Source organism: Micropterus salmoides, unplaced genomic scaffold, assembly GCF_014851395.1.
Source record: "Micropterus salmoides isolate LMB-PRFRI ecotype aquatic unplaced genomic scaffold, ASM1485139v1 Ms_hic_scaffold_20, whole genome shotgun sequence".
NCBI lineage: Eukaryota > Metazoa > Chordata > Actinopteri > Centrarchiformes > Centrarchidae > Micropterus > Micropterus salmoides.
This window is the reverse complement of record NW_024041151.1, coordinates 15,318,763-15,346,660: the sequence shown is the minus strand read 5'-3', so window position 1 is coordinate 15,346,660 and position 27,898 is coordinate 15,318,763. Positions and strand designations below refer to the sequence as shown.

General features: G+C 41.0%; 3 protein-coding genes across 8 annotated transcripts; 1 reads left to right on the top strand and 2 right to left on the bottom strand.

The window, feature by feature from the left end:
• Window positions 1-457: 457 nt before the first annotated feature.
• Window positions 458-13,030, bottom strand: LOC119914207 (PH and SEC7 domain-containing protein 4). 5 transcript variants are annotated; one of them, XM_038733321.1, is made up of 19 exons: window positions 12,942-13,030; window positions 12,128-12,210; window positions 11,609-12,011; window positions 11,101-11,151; window positions 9,079-9,749; window positions 8,636-8,717; window positions 8,100-8,433; window positions 6,935-7,963; window positions 5,328-5,408; window positions 5,112-5,224; window positions 4,936-4,994; window positions 4,739-4,828; window positions 4,612-4,655; window positions 4,319-4,491; window positions 3,559-3,629; window positions 3,280-3,419; window positions 3,049-3,193; window positions 1,451-1,597; window positions 458-1,362 (listed from the first exon to the last, which is right to left on the bottom strand). In XM_038733321.1, exons 5-19 carry the CDS (start codon window positions 9,577-9,579, stop codon window positions 1,075-1,077), a joined length of 3,297 nt encoding a protein of 1,098 aa, XP_038589249.1. In that variant the 5' UTR covers window positions 9,580-9,749; window positions 11,101-11,151; window positions 11,609-12,011; window positions 12,128-12,210; window positions 12,942-13,030; the 3' UTR covers window positions 458-1,074. The 5 variants fall into 5 exon arrangements, with proteins under 5 accessions (XP_038589249.1, XP_038589250.1, XP_038589251.1 ...); XM_038733322.1 differs by lacking the exon at window positions 11,101-11,151; XM_038733323.1 differs by lacking the exon at window positions 11,101-11,151 and having other exon boundaries at window positions 11,837-12,011.
• A 93-nt stretch (window positions 13,031-13,123) lies between these two features.
• On the top strand, window positions 13,124-21,031 carry LOC119914208 (zinc finger protein 436). Its single transcript, XM_038733326.1, has 2 exons — window positions 13,124-13,579; window positions 18,156-21,031. The coding sequence occupies exons 1-2, from the start codon at window positions 13,249-13,251 to the stop codon at window positions 19,793-19,795; spliced, it is 1,971 nt and encodes a 656-aa protein (XP_038589254.1). The 5' UTR covers window positions 13,124-13,248; the 3' UTR covers window positions 19,796-21,031.
• A 53-nt stretch (window positions 21,032-21,084) lies between these two features.
• Window positions 21,085-25,793, bottom strand: LOC119914209 (proteinase-activated receptor 3). Of its 2 annotated transcripts, none has more exons than XM_038733329.1 (2): window positions 25,380-25,793; window positions 21,085-22,967 (listed from the first exon to the last, which is right to left on the bottom strand). In XM_038733329.1, the coding sequence occupies exon 2, from the start codon at window positions 22,909-22,911 to the stop codon at window positions 22,024-22,026; it is 888 nt and encodes a 295-aa protein (XP_038589257.1). In that variant the 5' UTR covers window positions 22,912-22,967; window positions 25,380-25,793; the 3' UTR covers window positions 21,085-22,023. The 2 variants fall into 2 exon arrangements, with proteins under 2 accessions (XP_038589257.1, XP_038589256.1); XM_038733328.1 differs by lacking the exon at window positions 25,380-25,793 and adding an exon at window positions 24,969-25,075.
• Window positions 25,794-27,898: the final 2,105 nt, after the last annotated feature.

Sequence of the window (27,898 nt, the reverse complement as noted above, 5' to 3'; positions counted from 1 at the left end):
GTTCATCTATAAGTTTGATCAGTCAACACTCACTGTGGCCCTGTGATCAATATTTAAAAAGCCTTCTTCCTATTTGTGCTAACAGTTATGTATGAAAACAGAGAATTTTATCCAAAAAATAAACCATGTTTGAGATTAGAATGTGTACTTTCTCTAGCTAAAAGCAAGCTTAAAGAAAAAATGCAATATATATAGTACAGTGGTCAGAAACACACACACACACACACACTAACCTTTCTCTTACTTTACTGTGCATGCTTCATCACATTGCACATACGTGTGATCTTATTGTTGCATCTTTTAGTTTTACAACTCATCTTGTTATAGCAGAGAAAAAGTTTGTATCTGACGTTACAGTTCACAGAACCAGTGACTGTGGAGCAAATGTCGAATTTCTACTAATTGTTGCATCGAGACAACAACTGAATTGCAGGCCCTCATACAAAAAGCATCCATAAACAGCCTCACCCATATTTAATGATAAAATCAAGTAACATTTTATTTTTCCCTCAAAGAGAAAACACTTCATAACATTTTGGAAATTAACCCTTCATTTGGAAAAAATATGTAAGTGACGTCAACATCATGAATTCTTTTCATACACAATATTAAAAACAATAAAAGTGCAATTCGGATTCTTGAAAAACAAACGTCCATTGACTCAGAGATGTACTGTACTACAGCCCCCTCTAGTGGTTTACAGATTAAAGGCACATTTTTGCCCAAAGAAAAGTAACAAATGTAAGCAAATTTGTACTATTTTTAGTACTACTACAGACTAAAGTTAACTCAAAAAAATAAAATAAATTAAGTCCAAACATTTTGAGCCACTCAACATATGGATCAGGCCTCCACCCTCTCTATCCTGAGAGAGACTGCGGGTTATTTTTTGTAAAAGTGCACAAGATAAAACTGCAGAAAAACTCTAAAACAAAACAATAACTTGCTGAGGCAGATTTCACATATGACTTTGGTGTTTGTCTGCCCCTCTGCTCAGTGCTTCCACAAACTCAAAGACTGAAGTCCCGTCTGCTCACAGCAGAAATTAATGAATTCCTCTGAGGGAAACACGTTTCAGGCCTCTTTATTCCATCGGGGGATGATGGTTCTGCGATAAGTCCGTCTTTCTGAGATGTTGCGTCTGACTTTGATCACCGTCGGAGGAGCCAGCTCCAGCTCCAGAGAGGGGCTAGAGTAGGACTTTTTCAGCCCTCCTTCCTCCTTCTCTTCCTCCCCCACAGAGTCACCGCACACAGCTTTATCAAAGAGGGTCAGGTCTGTGGTGCTCAACACATCGTCGCCTGTCTTTTTCAAGCTCTTCCAGGCCTCCAGCCCGTGGATATAGATCTCATAGCGACACATCTGAAAGGTTTGAACAAAAGACCCAGGGTCACTTGAGGTTGTTTTTACACTGGTATACCCACACTTTCAATGAGAACAGTTTGATTACTTCGTGCTGCAGGTATTCTGCTCTGACGCGATGCTCCTCCAGCTCCTTGGCTTTGGCTTTCTTTCCCTCTGGTAGGTTTTGTTGAAGGTACAACAGGTCCGCCTTGAAAGACTTCAGCATTCCCGCATGAGACTGCAGCTGACGATCCTGCACAGGGAACAAGAAAGAGGAGTAGATTTCATGCAAATCCATTTAATGCTAATCCTGCTGAAGACAGACGGTTTGATTTTAAAGTGAGACTAAACTACGTAACTTTTAATAGAAAGACTACCACATTCCTTCTTTGACAAATGAAAAGTTTGATTCATGAGCAATTAAATGCACCTTTGATCACTTTAGTTAGTGTGCCCATTAAGTAATGAGACCATGGCGGCCCATCACAGTCTAATTTCTTCAAAATGTGTGGCAGGGGCGACTCCACTGGATGCAAAAAGAAGTATGAGTCTATGAGAGAATGACCCTACTTTTCACTTGATTTATTACCTCAAGAAACACTTTCCTAATGAGTTTATGATCTTAATCGCTAGTTTCCAGTCTTCTTCAATACAGCATGATGTATATTTTGTAAATTATAGTCCCATATAGAGTAAAATAGACAATAAAGCAGGGTACTTTAGGCGTGTCTACAAGTCACTACCACAGTGACCTGTCAATCAGGATAGAGTTGAATAGTATCCACTGCACTGTGTAGATTTAACTAGCCTTGAACTTGTTTATGGGTACTGTCTGATTTTTTATCTAGAAACCCTTACACAGTGTAATTTCAGTTCATGAAAGTTAATTGTAACATTACGGCCAGCTAAAAACTTCTTGTTCAGCGTTTAGTTTTACTAAAAGACACTTTCAGCTTTTTATTGTTTCTGGTAAGTACATTTTGTTTTAACCCTTTTTTTCGATAGCCAAAATGAGCATCCGAATTAATATCACATTTAATGTGAATTACGGACGCATCTTGCTAACCAAGCTAACTAGCACCACCCTCTCATCCCACTGTGGTCACTTCTGGTTCCAAAAATCGAAGATGGCAACGGCCAAAATGCCAGCCTCGAGGCTTCAAAATGGTAGCCCACAAACCGATAGGTGACGTCATGGTGGCTACGTCCACAGACAGCATTTATTATTATTCCTTAACTCTCACATGTAGCCACAGTGGCCACTGTATAGCTAAGGTTACGTTCAAAAATACAGTTTATTGGCTGTTCAGAAAAAGTATGTGTGCGATTTTAAGATAGCTCTACATGTTTATCATGGTAATTGCTTCTAATGTGAAAAACAACCTTTGTCATTGCATTGTTACTTTATAGTCCAGGAACATGTATTGTGTGACTTACTAAGCAAAACATGAGCTAGATTCAACAACAAGTATTTTGGAGCAGTTTGTATATAGGGGTGGCTTGGCATATGTATAAATATGTCAACTGGTGGACAGTAGAGTCAGAATTGGTAGAATCTCCCAGGAATTGAACCTGTGACATTTTCATCTTACCAACATGCACTGTAACACTGAAATTAACTTGAAATATATAACTTAAAAGAATGACTTGTATTTATTTAGAAGAGAAGTAATGTCACTAAGAAAAACAAGTAGGAGTGTGTACCAGAGTTTGAGCAGACTGCGAGGCGGGGAGGATCGGCCTGAAGAACCTCCTCTGAGAGCCGACAGCGGCGGGGAACGGAGGCGAGGAGTGAAGAGCCGAAACCAGGTTAATGCGGCTGATCCATGAATTCATCTCCACTTTGGATCTGAGAGGAAAACACACAGAGCTCTGACACTGACTGTTGGACTCTCTGACACACGTAAACACACTCACACTCCGGCTGTGACTTACGAGGCCTGAAATAGGAAAACCCTCCAGTCAGCCGTCTGCAGGCGGAAAACATGTGGCTTCTTGGTGTAGTCGGCTGCCTGCTCGGCCAGAGAGTGGTGCACACTCACCACCTCCTCCGGCTGATCCCTCCTGTAATCATTCTGACACACACACAAAGAGGAGATATTACAGAAAAGTGTTTATAATCACTATAAATTCTATAAATATTTATTGTAGAGAAAATTCTAATGACATTGATTTGAGAATCCTACTGGATAATGCTAAAAAAAGAATTCTGACCTTCTGTAAGTATAGGACCATCCCCTTCAGCACTCCGTAGAAAGTCTTCCAGCTTCTCTTCCCCCAAGGAGCTGCCACAACAAATCAGCAGGTGCATGAAGATTAGACAACAGTGATATCACAAATTAAAACTTTACAGCAAAGAAATTATCAAAATATATGTAAGTTTCCATTATTCTATATATATTCTATAGTTTTGGTTTAAATTTTATACAATCCGTTTATTTATTTAACTGACAGGAGTGCTTACCCCCAAAAAACCTTTACAGGATAATGTGGTGTGCTCAGATTCAGTGTACTAAATATATTTCAAACATTAAATGGGGATAAATTAAAACAAACACATTCAAACTAATATAAAATCAATCAATGAGTAAAATAATACATTAAATAAACTAAAAAATAAAATAAAAATGTAATTAAATCACCACTTCCGCATCTCATATGTATTCTTGTTTCGACCTGTAGGAGGTCAGAGTTTTGCCATGGGGTCACAAAAGATAGAAAATCTGTTTTTACATTACGTTAATTACTTGATTACTTTCATGAGCACTGCTGCGATACATATCTTCCAATTGCAATCCTCAGCTTACCCTAACACAACACCAAACCACATCTGACATAGGATCTACTGTTGCCGTGGATTTGTCATATGTCACATTAACTAAATCACAGGATCTGACTCTCCTCCAAGGCTATATAAACTAGACAGATACTAGGTGACGCTCAGTTCATCCATGCAAGTTTGTGTCTCACTCACTGCGTTTGCCGTCGATGTCGGCATGGAGTTTTCTTTGGAGGAATCCCTCTTTGACCACAGAGGCCTTTTTGTCATGAGGGACGTCCTGGAAGGGGTTGGCTTTTGAGCGCATTGGCGCGTCGTCTGCTGCATCTTCGTCCACCAAGACAGAGCTCTTTAATTCCTCTTCATCACTTCAAAATGCAAAGACAGATTCTAGAGTGTGAGATTATATATATATGTGAAGGATATAATCGAGGAAGAATGAATGAGGAAGAACAAATGATGTTCAGTATCTATATTAGTCCACTTACATAGCCCACTCCAGCGGTTCACTCTTTATGGAATTGTAAAGACTCTGAAATGTAGATGAGAGGGAAAGGTTAAAAAATCTTTACCAACAAGGATTAGACTTTGGTTTCTGAAAAAAAAAATCATTACTTTCAAGAGATCCTTGCTGAAGTTTTCTCCTTCATTCATCCCATCCAGGTTGGACACAAACTTAGAAGAGGACATGGATTTTCCTACATTCTGTTAACACACACAAAACATGCGATTAACTAAATGCCTCACAGAGAACGTCTGATAACACAGTGTCATGTCAAAACAAAACTTTGGCCATCATAAATGTTTCCCACCTGGCCGTGCAAGTCAGTGTTGAGAAGCATCAAAGCACACGTAAGAGCCAACACAGCCCCTGAGGATATAAAAAAAGAGGGCAAATGGCACATGCATCTGTCACATTTGAGTGCTCACTGCTGTCTCTTTCAGCAGAAAACAAAACAACAGCAAGTAAACCGTGGCTGAGGCTCACCTGAACAGGTGAAGGAGTCGGGGTTGCAGTGATGGAAGCGGCAGGCGAAATGCTGCAGCACGCGTTCTCTCTCCTGGGTCTCTCCTATCAGTACCACCACTTTCAGGAAAGATCTGAGAGGGAGAGAAACCGAAAGGAAAATTTAAAAAAGATTACAAGTTCTTTTATGAGAGATGTCAGTGCATGCAATCCAGGTGCCGCCTCTGTAATTCTCACCTCAGGGCATGATCGAGAGTTTGCCCGGTGAAGTCAAACAATTTGAGGTATTCCTCCCCGACAGCTCGACTGAAGTCATTACTAAAGAGAGAAAAAAAATACATTCTGCATCAGAGTTATCGCTTTACTCCTTAGAAATGATATAATGTATTTAGTTTTCAAGGCAAATCAAGAATCTTGATTCTAATGATGATAATATTTTGGGGATGATCATCGGTGCTTCAATCTAAACTGGAGGCAAAGGAAGATGATGTGGTCAAAATAAAAAAATGGATTCTATTTTAGTTAAATCTCAATATTATGACAACCAAAATCCCATATGACATGCCACACAGAACAAGTAAAACACTGCCTTTCAGCCTGTTATTGATTAACTCTTTAAAGACGTAATTCAGCATTTCAGTATTGCGTTTCCATAAAGTTGGGGGAGTTGAACAGACAGATCAGAAAAACCAAATCAGGCAGCAAAGGTTGATACATCCTGATTTTTAACTACTAGTATAGGTCAAACTCCAAAAATACTGGATCCTACACTTCCCCTCATACAACTCAAATGAATGCATGTAAATGCAAAAGTCTTTTAACCTTCACACACCCAATTTATAACACAGACTTTCTGTTATTGACTGGTAGCCCAGTATTTTCTCATTTGAAAACTCCTCCAAAGCTACAGAAGACAATACACAACTGGTTTTAACCATAGATTTAAACAGACTGAACAGCTATGCCAAGAACTATGACAAGTAAACATATCTTAATGTGTAAAATCTGCATAGAGCCCCTTTAATGTTACATAGCAGCAGATATTATTTATTCTATCTGCTGCCATGTAACATTAAAGGGGCTCTACGCATTAAATAATGTGTTTATATGGAATAAATTACACAGTCATCTTCTGTGGGCTTCACTCAATCTTTGAGGAGGTGGATATGCTGTATATTTTTCTTGTCAAATCCAATATCATAGACATACAATATATATATATATATATGAAGATATTTGGCTTCTAGATACACATATATATATATATTGTTTATCTAGAAGCCAGTTGCACAGTTGAGAGCCAGCATTCTTCATCTGGTTATTTATGTTGGCTGACTCAAAAATATTCAGGAAAACAGGTTGTGTGAGCTCTGTGGTTTGGTTGAAGTGGAAAGTCCCAACCTGAAATATTGTGGTGAACAGACGGTCACAAATTAGAAAGGTTGTTTAATTTTGATGCATTACGTTTGCTCATATTTTTTCAAAAGCCTAGAGAAGGAGGCAAGGTGGACTATTTCCACCTTAATTACTAAACAGTAAATGCTTTTGCCAGTGATATTTGAATTTTGTTGTAGAAAATTAAAGTCTAAAGATTTTATTCTGACAGTTGTTAAAGTTGGTTCTATATTTTTGGACTTTAATGTTAGAAAATGTATACGCAGGACTGTTTGTGGCTTATTTGAATTTATGGTGTCTTGGACGTTGTATGCATGACACGATACTAACAATGGAATTCATTCATTAGCGCTTCTGCGTCTGAGAGCTTCACTGACCAGTTGTGGATTTAGCTGCAGTGCTGATAACACAAGAAAGGAAGATAGAAGATATGTATTATTTGAGCTTACTCTTTGTCTAAGTGTTTCACCACGTCCACACGTTGGATCCCATCCAACTTGTACAGCCGCTCAGCAAGGTGGCGGGCCATCTCTATGTCCACCTCACCTCCGTTCATGATAAGCACTGCTGTCTTGGGGGGTTTGGGTTGCTCTCCATTTGTGACAACTGTCTGTACGGACCAGTCCTCGCTACCTCGTACTTCTTCATCCCGAATTGTCTCAGCCTGTTTGTCCACCTGGTTTAACTCGGCCTCGGCTGTCTGCTGTGTGACCTCAGTCTCAGGAGACAGCTGCTGTGTTATTTCGGTCTCATCCGTCTTCTCTGGTCCCGCGAGCTGCTCAGGGAATGATGGCTGAGGCGAGTCGGCCGTTTGCAGCGGCTGCTCACTCTGCTCTGATGGCTCCGTCTGTGCTTGCTGCTCTGCCACTCGAGGGTCTTCAGCTTCAACACAAACTGTCTGCTCTGACTGAGTGGACTGCTCTGGCAGGTCTGCATTTTCAGGTTGGGTTGACTCTTCTGTCAATTCCATCTGCGTCGACTGCTCCAGATGGGGCAACAGGTCTGTGGAGTGTGGCTCCTCTGCTTGATGTGACACCTCCGCTTGGTTCTGCTCCGACTCTTTGGTCATCTCAAGCTGCTCGGACTCACAGCTCTCAGGCTCGGCGTCTTGTGAAGTTGTTTGATCACAATCTTGATACTCTAAACTTGTCTCCTTCAGTTTTTCAGTCAGCTCTAGTATCGCTTGTGAGGCATCTATCCTCTTTGCATTATCTGCCAACTGTATCGATGGTTCTTCGTTGTCGTCCACGGCCTCTGACTGTTCAGGGTCCACGTTCTGACTTACATCTTCACACATTTCCTGCGCTTCGGTCTGCCCTGTGGGATCTTCATGTGACCGTTCTAGTATCTCTGTGTCCTCTTCAGTCCTTGAGCACCACCTTTCCTCTGAAAGCTCTGACTGTTGAAGATCAATTAGCTTATCTGGGTTTATGGTTGGTCCAGTATCGTCGGTTTGTAGTGGCTCATCAGGAACCTCCCTACAAAGAGTAATTGAAATATGCAATTAATGTTTTAATAGCAAACAAAACTGTGACATGATTAATATAATGGAAGTTTTTACTGTTAATAAACACTTCCTGTTCCCCTTTCTTATATGAAATCCATGATACTCACACATCACTCAGATAACTGACAGTTTTTGCCTCTTCACTTTCTTCAGTACAAGACTCAACACCCTGCTCCTCTTCTGCCTTGTCTCCCTCCTTATCCTCCTCTTCAATCTTAACAACATTCGCTGAAGTTTGCTCTTCCTCCGAGTCTCCCTGTCCAGTCAACAGAATGGCGGGCTCCTCCTGTTCCTCTTCTGGGTTTAAATCTACAAAGCCGTCCGCCTCATTGTCCGAGCCTTCAATCTCTTCAAGAGTGTCGATTAAGTCCACAGTTTCAACAGAATCAGAGGTTGTTGAATGTCCCTCCTCTTCTTCTGAGTCTGTCCTCAGGGGGATTTCTGAAAAAGACATTTTAGAAGAAGGTAAACATCACCATTTTGCAGTTAAACCAGAAGTCATTTCTGATTAAAAAAAATTAGCAGGCCACAAGCAAACTCCAGAAGCCAATAATCTTGAATGTGGAATGTCAAACTGTGCGACAAATGGAAAAACATTTCCTATTTAACACCTAATTAAGATGTTGCTCTGAGTAATACGTACCGTTATTACTGTCTAACAGCTCATGTGTTGTGTCTTCCTTTTCCTGTGTCGTCGGCTCTTGCACATTTGCAGCATCACATGGCTGGAAATTGCAACACAGGCTCATGAACATCAGAAAGCTTGTGATTGCCAGCGTGTTCACGCGCAAAGAGCTGCACTCTGAGCCTCATCTGACCAACATTATGTCTACTTGAGCCCTCCCACGTCTGCTCAACCTACTAAAGTAACCCAAACACGTTTCTCTAAAGAGATACAGACTGAGGTGGTGAGGCTAAAGTCGAGTCAGTCCCTGCTCAGAGAAGGAAGGGTTACTGATACAGGAAACTGTATATGAAAGTGTATATGCACATGGAAAATGCGTAAAAATAGTAGACAAAATTCTAATTAATGGCTGTATGACAACATCACACCTCTTTCTGTATCTCATCACATACAGAACATACCTCGGAGCAGCTTCCCGTCCACTCTAGATTTGAGCTCAGACACTGTGAATGAAACCCATCTTCTTCCTCTCTGTCCTCCAGTGTGAAAAGCTCAGCATTAACAACTTGAGATTGGTGAAGTGACTCAGAAGTTGCGTCTAGACTTGTCACACTGCCAGAGTCCAGTTTATTGGCCAAGCCACTGTCAGTCATGAGTGCAGACGTCCCCGCAGACGGATCAGGCATGTCCCACTGCACTGTGGCGAAGGAAAGGTGAGGACTGGTACAGGTCACCGGCCATATTATTTGCTCCCACAGTTCAGGCTCCTCAGAGAAAGGGAGTTGATCTGTCCCATGTGCCTGGTTTATCTGAACCTCTGTCTCGCCCCACACAATGGCCTGCTGTTCTCCATTAATGTACTGGTGGTCTATTGAGATCCATGAGTCTTGTTGAGGCTGTTGAAGGACTGAATCCGTAATATCTGGCAGAGAGGAGCACAAGCTTTCCTCCTCCATTAGCATGTATCTCAGTCAGTTCCGTAGCTGAGTTTCAGTAAAAGGGGTTGTGGCTGTAAACGTTGTCTGGCTACAAAATGTCCTCCTCTGCTGTAAGAAGGACGATCATTTTGTAAGATTCCATGAACGTGAAATCCCGAAGCATGTCACAACCTCCAATAGTGCCATTCACAGATCTGTGACAAGAGAAAAAAAAAACATTAAACCCTATCTGAAGCAACATGAGAAATTCTTCCCTCGAATTATGGGAGCCCGATATCGTGCAACAACAAATGCAAAATTGTTCTGTTAAACTGATCCTTCATGAACTATTTCAATGCCACTTGAAAAAAAAACTTTGGGGAACCTCCAGAAGGAACATCTCATGAGCTGACAGACAAAAAAGCCATTCATTAGATTCAACTATGTTTGGTTGTTGAGTAATAGTGACGCCTTTGTAGTGGCTCTAAATTATTTTCTATTTATCTGTGAGAAGGAGTACTTTTAAAACTGCTGTGGACAGCATTTTAAATTACACACCACAATCCAAGCTAAACCAGAACTGAAATAAAATAATTTAAAGCCCCGAAGCCACAAAAATCCTCCACACTCACCACTTGTATGTCAACATAATCCAGTTCGGAGAAGATGCTTGTCTGTTTTGTAGCCTGCACTGCTCATATGTCAATTTTGTGAACCTTCTTGGTGTAGCATTGCAGATGTGCAGTGCAAAAGACTTTAAGTGAAATGTCACAAAAGCATGTTTGTACTTCCTGACCGCAGTCACAGAAAAATCAGCCGAGCAAGTGAGCAAGAGAGAAAGAGAGATAGAGGTGTACGCCGTGGATTAAGCGGGAGGCAGAGGGTGGGGTTCAGGGGTTGCTTCTGGTGAGCAGTTTAACAGTCGTGCGTCCTGTGTTTTATCATTTTATCGGCAGACTGCACTGTGACTCTGGGCAAAGGATAAAACAGTGAAAGAGTCAAAATTTGAACTGCATGTTGTCAAAACAAACCAAGGGCATCTCTCCTGACAACACCAAGGCCAGCAACAGAAGGTCAACAACAAAACATTGTCCATGTTTGTAGTGGGGGTGTTATAATATCTCACCTCAAATCTTGTTATTTTCTGCCTACTCTTTCTCACCTTCAGTTATTTCTCCCTCTCTCTGTTACACTTTGTTTCTATCCTCCACTGTCTATCTCTTCATTATTCTATTCACGTCATGCAACCAACATCCGGGACAGACCTTGACCACATTTCCTGTGTGGGTGCTCACTTCTCAGTTCCTGTCAGGGTGCAAGAAGTGCTACAGTACGTGTACAAGAATTATAGAAGATTAACAAAGAGGATCGTCAGTTAAGTTAAATATATCGCACTGTGTTTTGAAACAAAAAATGTGGCGATAATAAAATTTCATTCAACATTTTTTAAAGCAGTACTGTCTCCCTTGAGGGCTTATAAGTGAGAATCTGACAGTTTAAATCAAATTAATTTCAAAATGATTTGGCTCTTTCTACTATTAAACAGTACTGATTACAATGTCTCACCATCTTGTGTTGTGATAACACAGTTAATCTTGTGTGTGATGTTTGACAGCACTGTTGATGATAAAAAGAAATGCTCAGACGACAGAAAGAAACACCATTTCATCCTCAACAAATCAGGATGCTTTCAGGCAGACAAACTGCAGTCTGCCCTAACTGGAAAATAGCAGAAGTTGCTTACAATGCTTGGAAAGTTTATACAGAACATCACAGGCTTGACAGAATGGTAAACACAATATTAGAGAAGTACAAATATTTTAAAAAACGATAGCAGGGAGAATGAAATAAAAAGAGGAACACAGCCACACAGTTTGAAGTGAAAGTTGTTAAATGACTTATAAATATGTGTATCATAATAGAATTTGTCTAAAGAGGATGAACATTAGCTAGAATGTCATTCTTTACCACTGAACATGGCACAGAGATTAAACTAAACATTTTCAAACCTCAAAAAACAAAAAAAAGAAACATTTCATTAGGAGGAACCTTTCAACTGTGAAGCATGACTTACCCTCTCCAGGCTCTATAAAGTAACGTCATATGATCTGCTGGCTTGTGAGGTTTTAAGTCAAGTTTTGTGGGAGGGAAAGACACACCACTACGTTATACTAGGTTTACACCACTGTCAAAGAGCTGTGCTTTCACAGACATATTCATCCACACACACATGCACACAAGCATACAAATAACCCTCCGTTGATTATGTCTGAACCTGCCGCGCACAACAAACAAGCCTCACATCTGCTCCCTTTCAGCTGAGCAGCATTTCTGTGCGTGGAGTCGCATAAAGATGCATGCAAGTCCTAGTCTGAACCGGGTTCTCCACCTTCTTCTTGATGTTTCCTGTCCATATTAGATAGATCAAGATCAGACTTCCATCTCTCTCTGTCCCGTTTGTCTCCCAGCAGATGTGTCTGGTGGGAAAAAAAGGGGGAAATTTAGAAGACAGAAATAAAGAGAAAGCAGCTGAGTGACAACAGGAAGAAAAGGCACATTGTGATTGGCAGATGACTCCAAAGCTTAGAGATACCTGAGAGGCCTAGGCCAACGCCCACCAACCCTGAAGGCATGCAAGCACACAGGTCAGATGAGGGGAGTGGCTCAGCTTCCTTACTGCAAATGACACCAGGAATTATGTGGTTAAACCAGAAGGTATCCAGATGCTATGTGCTGAAGTCATTAGCTGCACTGGAATTAGCTGTGCCTCTTTCTATTGGTCTACACATACAAACCTGTTTAACACAGACATGACAGGTTTTTTAGAGTACCTCTAACAAAGAAATTGCATAGACTGCATACTTCTTTTAACATACTTTTTCCTATTTTATTTGCTTTAAACTATTTTTAGTTAGCTTTAATTAATTGATGTAAGTTAAACACTTTAGAAATCTTGTTCGTTTTGGTATTATTTTTTGCATTTTTGATAGTGTTTGCCCAATTAGCATTCATCAGCATTCACATGCTTAGCTTTACTCATTATTAGCTAACGTTAGCTTTATGAGTGGTCACACTAGTATTCAAAATGAGCCAATTACCATTTCCATTATTATTATTATTATTATTATTATTATTATTATTAACTTAGCACTCTTGTTAACGGTGTTGCAGTTAAAGTAGATATGTCATAGCATACTAACGTTAGCACATTAACGTTAATTTACGTAAGGTTAGTAGAAGAAGCGTAACGTTACGTTACGTTATTAATATTATGTAACGTTGTTATTAGTTATCAACAATTTACATGATTAGCATTATTAGCTATATTAACTTTACAACTGACCTAAGCAAGCACACGGTTAGCATGACTGTTGGTATTCAAATATTAGCATTAACTTTAACGTTACCTAGCATGTATGTGAGCACCCTTGCAGTTGTAGTGATTTAGTAAAGTGAAGTTAGAGACTGGTTAGCAGTACTTGTACTATTAGCATTCGCAGTTAGTAGTTTGCTAGTGACCTAGAAGTGCTGCTATGGTTTTGCAGTCCTTCTTGTAGTTATTTAAACACCATTTGTCACCGTGGTTATTTGTGGAAACAGTTTAACAGTTGTTACAAGGGTCCCCGTTGATCCAACGACTCCACTCCATACCAACAGGGGGCACTACAGACATGTTGGCAAAAAATAATCCGGCTTCTCCTCGCCGTCACTTTCATGCGACTGTCTCTGCTTTGTTTCTTCCGTACACGGCAGCGGAGTCGCACACGCCCACTTTTTTTCAAGATACTTTCAGCTGTGTACAAACCGTCTGGTGAGTTGTCTAACGTTACAACCGCTCGGTCTAACATGGCCAAGTCGAGTGATCTGAAAATCTTCCTGGAGTCTTCTCTGAATGAGATCTTTAAAGCGACAGTGAGCGACATCCTGGACTCAGTGGACCGAACCCTGTCCGAGTACCAGAGCACAATACACAGGATAGAGTCTGAGAACGAGGGCCTGAAGCGGCTGCTGTTCGCACAGAAGAGCACGGAGTCTGCCAGCAGAGGTATGGAAGTGTACGCTCGCTGAATAATGTAGGGTGTTTGTCACGACAGCGGACAGTGTCGCTGAGTGCAGCGGCTGACCTTTTGTTCAGACAGACCCTGCATTGTCAGCAAATAGGGTAACGTCAGGCGATGTGTGTGTTCAACTAAACATACATAAAACTGCATTGCAGATTTAAACAAGGCAGGTTTCAGTATATTCAAAACAGCAAACGTTTATGAGGTAGGCTTAGAGATCACTGTGCGGTACAGCACTAATTACACTGTAGTACAACTCTTAAAATATCCTGCCTTTATTAATGATAGAACAAAATAGACAATTCTACAATACAGCAAATATATATGTACCTGAAGATGTAAATATGTAACCCTAAAATGTCAGTATATGCTTTCAAAATGCACAAATCAATAACTAGAATTTTCAGTGTCAGTGATTCATAGATGGCTGACATGAGGCCATAAACTTTATGGCTGAGACAGTGTGGACCAATGTGTGAGTCAACCCAGAGTTAGACATAAAGTTCAAAAGTCTGCATGCATGGAAAGAAACACACAGCATTATTTTTTATAATGGTCCAGACTATTTTTTACATATTGCAATATATAATCTGTGATATCTCCTTGGATGAAACATACAGCATACATATTGGGCACTGACTTACACTGTCTGGGAACAGGATCTAATGTTAATTAATGTTCTGCATTCGTCTACACATCTAAAAGGTCAAACACACAGTCCAAGGGGCTCATTTATAAAACTGGATCTGAAAGACGCCTAAAGGTCGAGTACAGACAAAACACAGAAAGTGTGTACGCACAAAAATATTCTGATTTATAAAAAAGTTCACGCACATCCTGCGCCAATTTCCCTGTATAAATCACAATCAACTTGAAATGTAGCGCATGTGAGCCATCCTTTAAACGCCCATAGTTGCCTATTAATGGCCAGTGCAACGCCCCTCATTTATATTAATTCGTACTGACTGCATGAAGGTAAGGACGGCAATTTCTGACTGACAAGCTTAAAAAAAAAGACTTAACCCAGTGTGACCTTGTGCACTGGAGGAAACGGGGCAACCCCCCTTGATAACCGATCTGCAGGAAGGCACATCCCTCCTGAGTAGTGACTGTGCAGAGGAGGACACATACAGTTAATCCCAAAATTATTCATACCCTTGCCAGATTTTGATTCATAGTGAAATTTCATTTTACCAATACTGAGGACCTCCGGTTGTGCATTGTGACTGCTCACAAGACAGGGAAAACCTATAAAGCCATATACTAGTGTTTTCAGTGGCCACAGGGCAATGCATAATCAGAAAGAACATGGGGTGCCACAATGTGAAAAGCCTCAAAAGGCGTAATAGGAAGCCAAAAGTGACCCTTGCGCTGGCAAAAATGGTAGTGCAAGAGGCCAAGAAGAATCCAAGGATCACCACCAGGGACATCCTAATGAATCTGAGCAACTCTGGTACCAACATCTCAAGACAGACAATCCAGCGGACACTGCACAAGGCTGTTCTCTATGGATGCCAACAAAGGAGGACTCCACCTCTCCAAGACAGGCACACAAAAGCTCGCATAGCCTTTGCTAAAGCTCACCTGGACAAAGAAGAAAGCATTTGGTCATTAATTCTGTGGTCAGATGAGACGAAGATTGAGTTGTTTGGGCACAGGGATGTGGCTTTCATTTGGCGAAAGAAAGGAGAAGCATTTAACCCCAAGAACAACATCCACACAGTCAAGCATGGTGGTGGGAAAGTAATGTTTGGGGGTTTTTTGCAGCCAATGGACCAGGCAACCTTGTCAAAGTAAATGGCATCATGAAAAAAGAGGACTACATTGAGATACTGGTGGAAAACATCAGGCAGTCTGCAGAAGAACTTGGTCTTGGGCAGCAGTGGATCTTCCAACAAAACAATGTTCCCTAAACATACAGCCAAAGTGGCCAAGAAATGGTTCACAGACCACAATATCAACATTTTGGAGTGGCCCAGCCAGAGTGCAGACCTGAATCCCATCGAGAACAAGGGAACTAAAGACCCGAGTGATAGCAAGGAGCCCTTCCAACCTCAAAGACCTGGAGATCATCGCAAAAGAGGAGTTCTCGAAAATCCCACTGGAGACATGCAAAAAGCTTGTTAGCAATTATAAGAACCATTGTGATGGCAAACAAAGGCTTTGCCATTGATTACTGAGACTTTTGTTAGGGTTGTGAATAATTTTGAAGATTTATCATTAACATCTCTAACACATTATCTTACTGTCTTTGTCACTTGTTTATGTCATTTCCAGCCAGATGAAACCTATTGGTAAAATGAATATTCACAATGAATTGGGCATAATTGTATTTGCAAGACACACTGGATGACCCAACATCCACACACTGGCGCACAGCATGGCAGGCCTTTATTTATTTTTTTATTATCTATTTTTTTTGCAAAAACTGATTTCTCTGTATTTGTTTATTCTCCCAAGTCATGGTTCTTTCTGTGTGCACTGCAAGTTATCTTATTGTGTTTTTAATTGTGCAGGTGTTTGTTTATTCAGAAAGGCTTTCATCTGTTTTGCAAATGAACTCATATAATATTTACATATTAAATCTTATTGGCCTATAATACTCAGAGGTAATATTTCGATTTGTTTTACACAATAGTATGATTTCAAACCGTTTCATCCTTCTGCCTTGCGAGTAGCCGTTTTTCATTTCTCCAGTTTATATGCATACTCATGGCTCAGAGTTTGCATGGAGGACAGCATATTCTCCCTTCAAGTTTGTTTTTTTTATAAATCATAACATTTGCGTGGGAAGTGGCATACGCACGATTCCAGCCCTGTTTTGTGTGTACGCGCCATTTGTAAATGAGACCCCAGGTTCATATAGAGAAATAGCTTGGAGTAAAGAACCAGTCCCAAGCTCAATCAGAGCTGTCTAAAAAACTATTTGCGTTTTAGTGAAGACGGGCCAAAACGGAGGACTTTAGAAACGATGACACAGCCGCTCACGCTCGGCTCTCTGTTTGGGTCTTGCAAAGCAGAAACACAATGCTGCTGACCGGGTTTTTGATATCATATTTTTATTAAAATATTCTGTACCGTGCAAATAACACTATTCTGCCTACACTTGTACTGTGCATGTCGCCTTTTACTTTGCAACAGCTCCCAGTCTGTTTTCTGCCTCCACACTCCCGTGTTACCTTTAGTAACAGTCCCAGCTCATTATTGATCCATGCAAAAAAAAAAACTGGTCTGATGCTTAGTCTGTATTTATTTATTCTTTTGCCAAATCTTCTGTTACTACGGAATAGACCATCTGCTTCATGTTTACACTAGCATGCGCATGCCCAGTGCACCTGAACGAGCCCTTGCTGTGCGTTTTCAGTCATTTTAAAATAGACAGACATCAACTCCAAAACGCAGCGGAAACGCAGGTGTGGACGGATATTGTATTAGTTTTTATTCTCCGTTTGTAAACTAAAACGGAGTAGTGTGGATGGGACCTCTGTCTCTCTCTGCTGTTGGTCTGCATCACGCTGCATCATGGGAGATGACCCAAAACACACCTATGATTAATGAAGAAACTAAATACAACCTTGTGCATTTTGCGCCTTACTTTGTGCCCAGATTATCCAATAGAGTTGGACCAAAGTCCTTATAGGCGAGTCCCGTCACTCGGCAGCCATCTTTTTAATACCTCTGGGCCTTACCTTTTTTTCAGCCTAAAAAGACCAGACCCCTTTCTAAATGAATGGGGAGCCATGACTGCACTTTCAATGATCACCTGGACGTGTATGTATAGAATAACCAGTAAATCTGATTAAAGCTGCTAACTATGCTTACGTCATCGCGATGCAGCTTGTGTTGAAGAAGAGCGCGCTCTCTCGCACGGCTGTACAGTTTGAGTTTCATGCACAGTTTGTGATCACACTAGATGTGTACCGTGCGTTAAACCATGCCCGGGCCCAGACACGACAAGGAGCGATCACACTGGTCAAACGAAGTGGACTTTGGGGGTTAAACGTGCTCGGGCATGGTTCGGATCACCTAGTGTAAGTATGCCCATAGACCTCGCACTATAGATTGTTTAAATAGGGCCTATAGTGTTTGTTTACAGTGAAAAGACAACAGGGAGCCTTTAAGCATCCTCTGGTTAAAGCTGCACTGATCAGTGTCTTAATATAAATGCATCAAATGACTATGTGTAATGTGAAACGGGTCGTTCGCAGTGACAAAGCTGCAGAGAATTATAGAAGAATATAGAAGAAAGAATTATAGATTGAAAAGAAACCAAACTGCAAATGAAAGCTTATGCTGCTCCATATCTGCTGGATTTATAAATCAGCATAACAACATAATAAATTAATAATAAAATACCATCCAGGACACCGTTATACTACATTGTCAGGTACTATTTAAAATATGCAAGACAAAGGCAAGTCCCCAAGTGTCCACAAAATCAATTAATGCAGCTATAAATTATAATGTGCCTACACTGCTTTTAGCAAATTAAACATTTTAGTTGTAACGTAGGTATGTTTGACTCTAAATAATATTATTTTGCCCTTGAATGTTTTACAGATATTCGTGAACAAGATGCCACTGAAAAGTTTTTGACTTCAGAATGGAACAGTCATCCCATCAACTCAGGCCAGGGCATGTACAAGATGTCCATATGCAGCAGTGACAAGAAGAGCTTCAGGAGGAAGCACAAAGACAAGATGAGGGGGAGCGTGTCCTCTGCCTCCTTTTTACAGCAGACTGATCAAATGGTAGAAAAACCATGTGTGAATACAGCAGAAGTAGGCATCTCCACCCAAAACATGTCTGTAAAAACAGAGCCTGTCCTGGAGGAAAGCGGTGCTATTGACCTCTCCCAACCTTCATCCCTTCTTAATCTGACAATGAGGCCGATTAAAAACGAGAGCACAGAGGTCAGTTTGGACAGTCATGATGCATATGCACCTCTGTCGCCATCTACAGGTCTCGATCAAGACTCCAGCGGCAGTGACAGTGAAGTTAAAGTCACCATTGTTTCTGACAATTACTTGCAGGATGGGCAGTTCTTTAAGACCGAGGAAGAGGAGCAGAACGGTGTGATGCCGTATGATGACAATGGCTGTTTCTCTAAGCGAGAGTTAAAGCATGCATTGAGATATTACCCCGAGTTAGAAATCGAACCAGAGGGAGCAAACAGACAGATTGCGGAGCCAGAAGTAGTGATTAATGAGGAAAACGAATCCCCCGCTGTTCCCGCAAATGAGTTATTGGAGGTCCGTGACAACTTTTTGCGCTGTCCCATCTGTCCCAAAACATTTAGTCGGGCAGCCTCGCTCAACGTCCACATCAAGACTCACAGCGGTGAGAAGGCCCACAGCTGCAGCTACTGTGGTAAACGCTTTGGCCGGGCCGATCTCCTCAAATCCCACAAGCGCACCCACACAGGAGAAAGACCTTACAGCTGCAACATCTGCAGCAAAACATACGCCCATCCCAGTCAGCTCAGGATACACAAACGCATCCACACTGGAGAGAAGCCGTATTCCTGCTCGCACTGCGGGAAGCGCTTCAACGAACATAACCAGCTCAAAGTCCACTTGCGGACTCACACTGGGGAGAGGCCTTACAGCTGCCAGGAGTGCGGCAAAACCTTCAGCAATGCCGGCAACCTGCGTATACACGAAAGGATCCACACCGGTGAGAAGCCGTACTGCTGTGCTCAGTGTGGGAAAAGGTTCAACGGCTTGGGGGACCTCAAAACACACTACAGGATTCACACTGGAGAGAGGCCCTACAGCTGTGAGCTGTGTAAGAAGACCTTCAGCCAAGCGGGCCACCTCACCATACACATGCGGATGCACACGGGAGAAAGACCGTACAGCTGCAACGAGTGCGGCAAGAAGTTTACGGTGGCCAGCAGCCTCAAACTGCACCAGAGGACTCACACAGGAGAGAAGGAGTACAGCTGTTCATACTGCAGCAAGAGCTTCAGCAGGTCGGGTCACCTGAAGCGACACGAACTGGTCCATACCAAAGAGAAGGTCTTCCTCTGCAGCCAGTGTGGAAAGACATACACCGACCAGTCCTCCCTTAAAAAGCACCTGAAGATGCACGCAGCCAAGGAGCAGAAGGCTCAGAGCGAGGGCAGCACCAGCGAAGCTGAAACAAACGCAGCCCAGCCTTCAGCTTCTGAGACACTTTCAGACGCTGATAGAAACTAGAACCAAATTCTTGGGAGTATTATAAAAAAATCTTTCAGTAATTCAAAAGTATAGACTGGGTGCTGAGTGTGATTTAAAACAATAATCTTAAAGGTCTACTTACAAGCTTTTTCGGAATTTTGAAAGGCATCTCACGGTCTACATCAGTTTGAGTATTACAAATTGCTGTGCCTTTAAACGTTTTAATTCTGCTACTCAGGCTGAACCTCCTGTTTTAACAGAGCTGTGTTCAACCTGAATCACCACTACTGTTCTGGCTGTGGATGAAAGCTCCACGAAAAAAAAAGCTAGTAAGCGGACCTTGAGTTCAGAGAATAAAGTTTAATGCTCTAAGCTGTAATGTGATGTTTGTGGTACAGTGCAATACACTGTTGTCTAATCTTTGCTGTGATTTAGTACGTAGGTTGAAAATATTTACCAATACCGTATGATTGATTATCATACAGCCTCTTATAGCCTTCTCTCTCACAACACAGTGTAAAGAGAAACAGCTTGAAAACAGGACGGTAAAAGAACTTGCTGTATGTTACCACAATGTCTGTGGTTTGTTTTTGAAATGCTGTAAAGGAAAAGAAAAATTATTAAATGACAGGAAAGGTTTCAACCACCCTTCCAAAGTAAGACACTGAATCCACTGGTCCTGAGCTTTGACCTCCTAGTGGAGAAATTAAAAGTTCTCCACAGGGGTCAGTAAAAAAAGAACAATACAATTGTTTTAGAAATATTAAGCTTCTGAACATGTTTATACAATTTGTAGTAGCCAGAGGGTTAGAAATGTGTGCTGCAACACTGATTTAAGGTGAAAATCATGAATATATTGCTGTATATAGCTTTAACTATACAGTCAGCAGTCTGATCAGTTGAAGTGATAAGAATGTATTTGTGTAGTAATGTTACTGAAAATAATGTTACTGCAGATATTCAGTATCGATTAACCAGCGTTCGGTAGTTAATTGATAATTGTTTTGTAAGCCATGCTGATCAATGAATGTGAAGATTCTACAGGATGTGTTTTAGGCTGTTCACTGTTCTACCAGGAAACATGTCTCTTACCATGCATTATGTTACAACACACAGGAGTGCAATGTCATGTTTGTGATGATGGGGCTGCTGTTTGTGGTGGCAACTGGCTGATATACAGTACCTGCACAGCAGTGTATATTAAACTGCTACTAGGATTTCATTGTGACTTACTTTTGTGTGATTTGTGTCTAAATTAAAGAGAAAATTTTACAATTTTTTTATCTCTTATTTACATATTATATGTGTACTTTATTAGAAATGACAAGTGAAAAAAAAATATTTTATATGTTCACTAAAATACAAAATAGACATTCACATACATTTAGTGCCAGTGATTGACTGGCGACCTGACGAGGATGTACCCTGCCTTTCGCCCAATGTAAAATGGGATTACATACCCCCCCGCCAACATTTAGTGCAACCATAAAAGCAAATACAACACAGTGTATAGATAAGTGCCTGTGCGAAATGCAGTGGTTCCAACCGTAGTATCCCTGAAGCATAAAGTAACCACCAATTCAGATATAGTTAGGCACAATGGGCTGCACTTCAAGAAGGTCCTGGGTTCATACCCCGGTCGTCCCAGGCCTTTCTCTGTGGAGTTTGCAGGTCGTTTTTGTGGGTGCTCCGGTTTCTACCACCATTAAAAACATGTTAGGTTCTCCGGTCAGTACCATTGGCCAAGGAGTTTGTCCCATTCAACAAGAAACAATTGTGCTACATGTACAAGTCAATAAGGTACCTCTCTGTCCATAAAGATCTTAGATACTGGATTATGTTATTGTACTAGTAAAATAGTGATGCTTTGACAGACAACAATCAAAACAGATTAGACTAGCTGGTCTTACTTAGAGTGGAAGTGCTTGAAGATTGCATTTTATGACTGAAATTTCCAGCTATACGGCACTTTAAAGGATCAGTTCATCCAAAATACAAACACAAGCCCAAACAGATAGATTTTTAGACTTATTTGATTTTTAGCAGAGAGTTAAATGAGAAGATCAGTGCCACTCTCGTGTCATTTGGTTGGTGGATTTTGTTACCGTTTGACAGAGCTAGGCTAGTTGTTCACCCCTGTTTCCAATCTTTGTGCTAAGCTAATTTGCTGCTGGCAGTTCACAGCATATAAATAACATATTCTCCTAAATTTCATAACATCAGTGAGTTCATATGAAAACTTTTGCAGCACATAAAAAAATGTTTCCCTATTGGATTTGGAGATCTCTGCTCTGGCAGATGTTAAGGCTCCATGGCAGCTTGGACAGATAGAGCAGAGGCTGAATGCTGCTGCTGAAGTCCATCAGGCCAAATGCAATATGGTGTATGGTGCAATGAAACACGTCTTTAGTGAAGTAGCCACGGAAGGGGAACAGTGCAACAGGTGGGAAGTAGTTGAACACTATGATGCCCAGGATAATGAGGACCATCTTGAAGGCTCTCTTCTTCACAGGATGCATCTCGTCTCTTCCGGGCCCAGACTGCCGCAGTGCCCAGAGGATTGCAATGTTGCAGAACACCATGAAGGCGAACGCTACAAGGATCATCACCAAAAAGATCATGCTGAAGTTCTCACTGGTGTTTACACATTTAGCAGCAGAGTAGGCCAGAATGATCAGCCAGACTACTAGGGCCAGGACTGCTCGGTGGTGACGGTCCTTCAGCTCAGTGAAGGTGATGGGGTGGATCACGGCCATGTAGCGGTCCAGGCAGATGCAGGAGAGAAAGAGAGGCGAGAAGTCTTTCATGCCGTAGAAGAAGAACAGGATGAGCCAGTTCCTACTGGTGGTGGGGAGGAAGACTATGTTGGCCAGCTCAAGGGGAGGGGTGAGACAGAAAAGTATGTCCAAAACCGCCAGATTAATAATGAAGATATCTGAGGTGGAGGAGTCACCCTTGTTCTTACGGATGAGCCACAGCACCATGACGTTGGCCGGGATGCCCAGAAACATGTTAATGAACTGCAGGCACAGGTACCAAATGAGAAAACCATGCGTGTCTCTGCATTTCTCATACAGTGTCTTCTCACTTTCATTGTAGCTGAGGGGTCTTTGAGAGATGAAGAGCAGAGAGGAGTTGACATCTGAAATCTCCATGACAGCCTGGTCAGAGAGAGAAGTCGTGAGAAGACTTCAGCCAGAGGAGCAAAAATCTGTCAATAAACAGAACAACAAAGAAACAATGTCAGGTTCAGTTCAGACAATAGATGCATTAAAATAGCTCAGCAGTGAGACTGAAGAGTGTCAGTTAGCTATGCGATAATGACCAATGAAGATAAATATACACATTGTAATGTGCAAGTGTGGGTGTTGTACTGATGCACTTGTGGTGATGACGCAATGGATAAGATGCATGCATTTGGTGTGAGAGACCCTGGTTCAATCCCCCGCTGTGACCTGTCCACCATTGTGTCCCTGAGCAAGACACTTAACCCCTAGTTGCTCCAGAGGCGTGCAACCTGACATGTATAGCAATTGTAAGTCGCTTTGGATAAAAGCGTCAGTTAAATGTAATGTTGTGACATTTTCCACAAGACAAGACATTTCAGGTGGATGCATTTTAGATACATTGTTTTAGCAACTAATGTTTTCTCATTAACTAACCATGAACAATAATTTGTTTACTTGCTGTAAAAATGGACCCTATACACGTAAACTTGTTGTACAAGAAAGTTTAAATGCTCTGTATTTGTATAGCGCCTTTCTAGTCTTTTCAACCCCTCAAAGTGCTTTTACACTACATCTGCATTCACCAGTCATACACATTCATACACTGGCAGAACAGCCACCAGGGTCCCATACACATTCACTGCCCAAGGACACTTCGACATGCAACCAGGGGGAACCGCCGACCTTCCGATTAACGGCCAACCCGCTCTACCTCCTGAGCCGCAGCCGCCCCTTTTTAAGACTGTTTAAAGCACAGTCCTTATATTGAAAGTAAAAAGAAAGAAAAGACACGCTGCACTTTTTCTTCTCCATTTTTTGTGTTGTAAACTGGATTGCTGTCAAGCAGACAACATTAACAAAATGGAAGCAGCATTAGCCAATCTCTTTCAGTCTGGGGTCAGGACCCTCCCAAGGACATGATAAATCTAAGGGTGTCATAAGATGATTAGAGGGATAAGAAACATTTTCTTTTTTCGTGTAAAATACTGGACACTTTCACCACTGTTGACATCTAAAAAGAAGGAAAAATCCCTCTATGGCAGAAATGTTCATGAATCCACTAAGCTCATAACCTGTGATGAAGGGTCAAATGGAGACATTGCTTCATGTTATGGGGTCACAAGCCAGAAAGTTTGGGAACTAGTGGTGTAAAGCACTATTGTTTATTTTAAGCATATGTGAGGCTTACTGATTGTTGTTGGTGTTATATGCTGCCATCCTGGTATGTTTATATAACTATTAAGATGATGAAGTGCAACAGTCTTCAACATCAACGTATTAAGATTGATATTGTGTTATTTGACTAAAGATTGTCCATGACTATGGTGATGGTCAAATAGTGTATTAGTGCGATACTTGGCTGTTTTAAACTAAACTTGACAGTTCAATCTGAGTGAAATGACTGTGTTCTAGATCTCTAGAGATCTATGATACCTGGCACGTAGAACACGTTTCACCCTGACTTCAGTTGAAATACTGTATCAAAGCAACAGTCATTGAATATTGCCACATACACCATGGTTACACAGTTGAAATTTGCTTACCAGCACTGGACTGGAAGCAGAACGTGAAATGCTAAATTGGTACACCACTGCTTTCTGTTAGAAAATTTACTTCCCCTAAATACCCTTTGTACAAGTAATGAAGGATATATTTTAAAAGAAGCATATTTTAATCACGTGAATGCTCTGGATTAAAAAGAGAAAAAGCAGATATAGGATACTGTAGAATTAAACAGTAGTTTAGTCTGCATCAACATCTTTATTTTCTGTCGGAAACAAAAGTTTTAACATTAAGAAAAAATATGTTTCCAGTCATGTAGTACTTGAGCTTGACAAAAAACTACCGCACACCACATATTACAGTGTAATAAGTCGTTTTGTAATACGCAATACATGAATGAAACGAAAAAATAAAGTGGACACGCATATGTAAAATAAAATAACAATTCTGTGCAGTTCTGTATTGTAAGTGAAACGTCTTACCTTTGACTGGTCCTTAGTCGTCTAATGAACTGATCCACTCTGCCCTCAACTGTCTCTGTAGTGCTGACACAATGTCTCTGCATTTCCGTTTCCCTATCACACTGTGATATGAGGTTGCTTTATAAAGAGGCTTGCAGAATTGTTTGCATGTGTGTCTACATGTTTCCACCATGTCAACAAGCTGCCCATTCTACTATCTCCGTATCTAAGGGAGACATGTAAATGTACAACCTGACTGTAAAGACACCCTCGTCTCCTGCAGAACACTTTATCTAATAAAGTCTGCTGTGAAAGGGTATTACCACTGTAAAATACATGGCTACATGACTGAAGCATTCTCTCAAAAAAGTAACATTGCAGTGTTTCTACTTTATTTCAGGAGTTACCATTTTATGCCAAAATGACACTCACCTGTTCAACAGGATCAAAAGCACCTTCCTAAAGCAACTGGTGTCCCCACTCTCCACCTAATCCTTGTCACTCCTGTCTGTCCCAGTGTGAGCAAATACCGAGTTCTCGCCTTAAAATTCAATGGAAAACATCTTTTGTAAGATGACCCAACACTTCAGGGATCCTGCTTCCGTCCGATTATCCAATCACAGCGTTGAGATGAGAATGTGGAAGCTGAGGATCTCCTTCTGAATACCACAATGTCTTGTTTGGCCCCTGTGCATCCATCACCCCTTGAAAATGAACAAACTAAATAATCGTAAAACATAGATGAGGGTGATCACTTGAATGGTATGAAAAAGTGTGAAAATGATATAACATGAAACAGGTTGTGTGTGGAGGACACGTTGTGGAAAGCTGTTATCCATTCACACCGATTGGCAATGATGCAACAAACCAATGGTGCCTGACGGAAAATCGTCAGTAAACAACTGATGCAACAGTCCAGAATATCACTTCTGATTCAATTCAGTGTAACAACGTGTAACATGTTACGTGAGGCTGACATGTTTCGAGATGTGCTGTCCGTCTGCGCACCCAAACATGCAAAACAGTGACTTGTATCTCTACTGAACACTACAGAGTACAGTTTGTACAGTATGTATTTAACTGGAGTTCTCTGAGTGTTAGGTTGTTCCTGGCATCTACAGACCGTGTTGTTTTTGAGGGTTATTGAATGGCCTTTTCAGGTGACCTTTGACCTTTTACTCTTATTTTATTGAACAGTAGAAAGAGTGCTATTAAAATAAGACTATTTCATCATTGATCACTTCTTCACTAGTGCACCACAGGTTGTGTTTTGTATGTGTATTCGCGGTGCTACAGTGCTACTGTCAGTGCTGTTTGAACAGCTTGCCTCTGTTCAAACTCGACCCAGGTTTGTTTACCTTTGGGTGTCAGTTTCTGAACTGGTTTGTTTTTGTGTCAGGTTCGCAGGAGATGTGTCTCCTCCTATGAGGCAGAAGATTCTCACAGGCTTGGTAAATTCTGCATTAGAGTAGAAACACACACACGGCAGCACACAGCTGCTTTTGTCCACACAGGCCCATTACAGAGATCACTGTTTTAAATGAACACAATATTGGCAGATTATCGTTATGCATTTAATTTCCCATCAAACTAGTACAAAGACGCAAAAGGTTTTTCTGTTCATTATTTTGAAAATAAACCGAGCAAAATATATACATGGTTAGTAGATAGAAAAAAATGACAAAATGATTTTACAGTAATAAATTATTTAGCTAATTCATATTGCAGACAACAAGTCTTTATACATGGACACTACTGTATTTCTGTGGTTAATAATAATTCCCACATAGTGATGTACTGCCATTTAAAATAATAAGATATGATTTCTGTTTGGTGTGTTTCTTCCACAAAAAATACTTCATTAAAATTCTTAATGACCATAAAAAAACCTGTTTTCTCAACCAGCCTCTTACTACGATCAGTGGGTTCCTGCATTAACACATAACTTGCCTTCAAAATTACAACATTTTGGGTTTTTTTTCGCATGACAGATCTTTGTACTTTTTCTTCTTTTGTTCTTTGCGTCTTACTTGTTAGAAGTGGGCGGGGCTCTGTCATATGTGCTGTCACATGTGACGTCAACTTTTTACCCAAGACAGACCAATGCATCAATCTATGGCATCAATCAGGATTTAACAACATTTAGCAACAAAATGCTGCTCCAGGGTCAGGCAGTAGGCCTATGTTATGTAAGTCCAGAGATGAAACGAAATACAATTACTCACGTTACCGTAATAGGGTAGGTTTTTTTTGTGTACTTCCACTTTTTAAAGTATTTTTTATTAAATCTGTAATTTGACTTTTACTTAAATGTGTTTTGTTTTAAAGTCTTGTACTTCGCTAAATCTTCAATCACATCGTTACTGAGTAAAAGAAAGCACAAGGAAAAACTCGAGACTGCTTTGGCTTGAAGTGTAAGAGAACAACAGCTTTATCATGCTTGTTATCATGCATTGTTATTTTAAAATGCTGTATTAAGTTACTGCTAATGCAAACTGAACATTTCCTGCTGCTGCAGCTTCATATTTAAAACATTCAACTGGCGAAACACAAGTTGACTTTTATTTTGAAGTAGTCACAGGAAATGCAATCTGTTTGCGAGATCAGCGCTGACCGGTCTCATTCATCAAAAATGCGTCTACACAAGACAACATCATTTTCAACAGTTTTCTAACAGCGGACCAGTTTGAAATATTGCAGTGAGTAATGAAACAGTCAGCAGTAGACACGGTCAGCTGATAAATAAAGAGCTGCAGGCGACAGGCTGCACACCTCCACCTTCTCCTGAAAAGTGAACTAGTTTATTTAGCTGCCGGAGACTTCTGTGCCCTGTGGTATTAAAAGGCATCTGCTGTTACCACCAGTAACTCAAGTGTCTCATGCACAATAACGGCGCAGCTGCATAATAGCGTCAAAACCGGTTGATTAACATCAGAGCAATCAGAGGTACA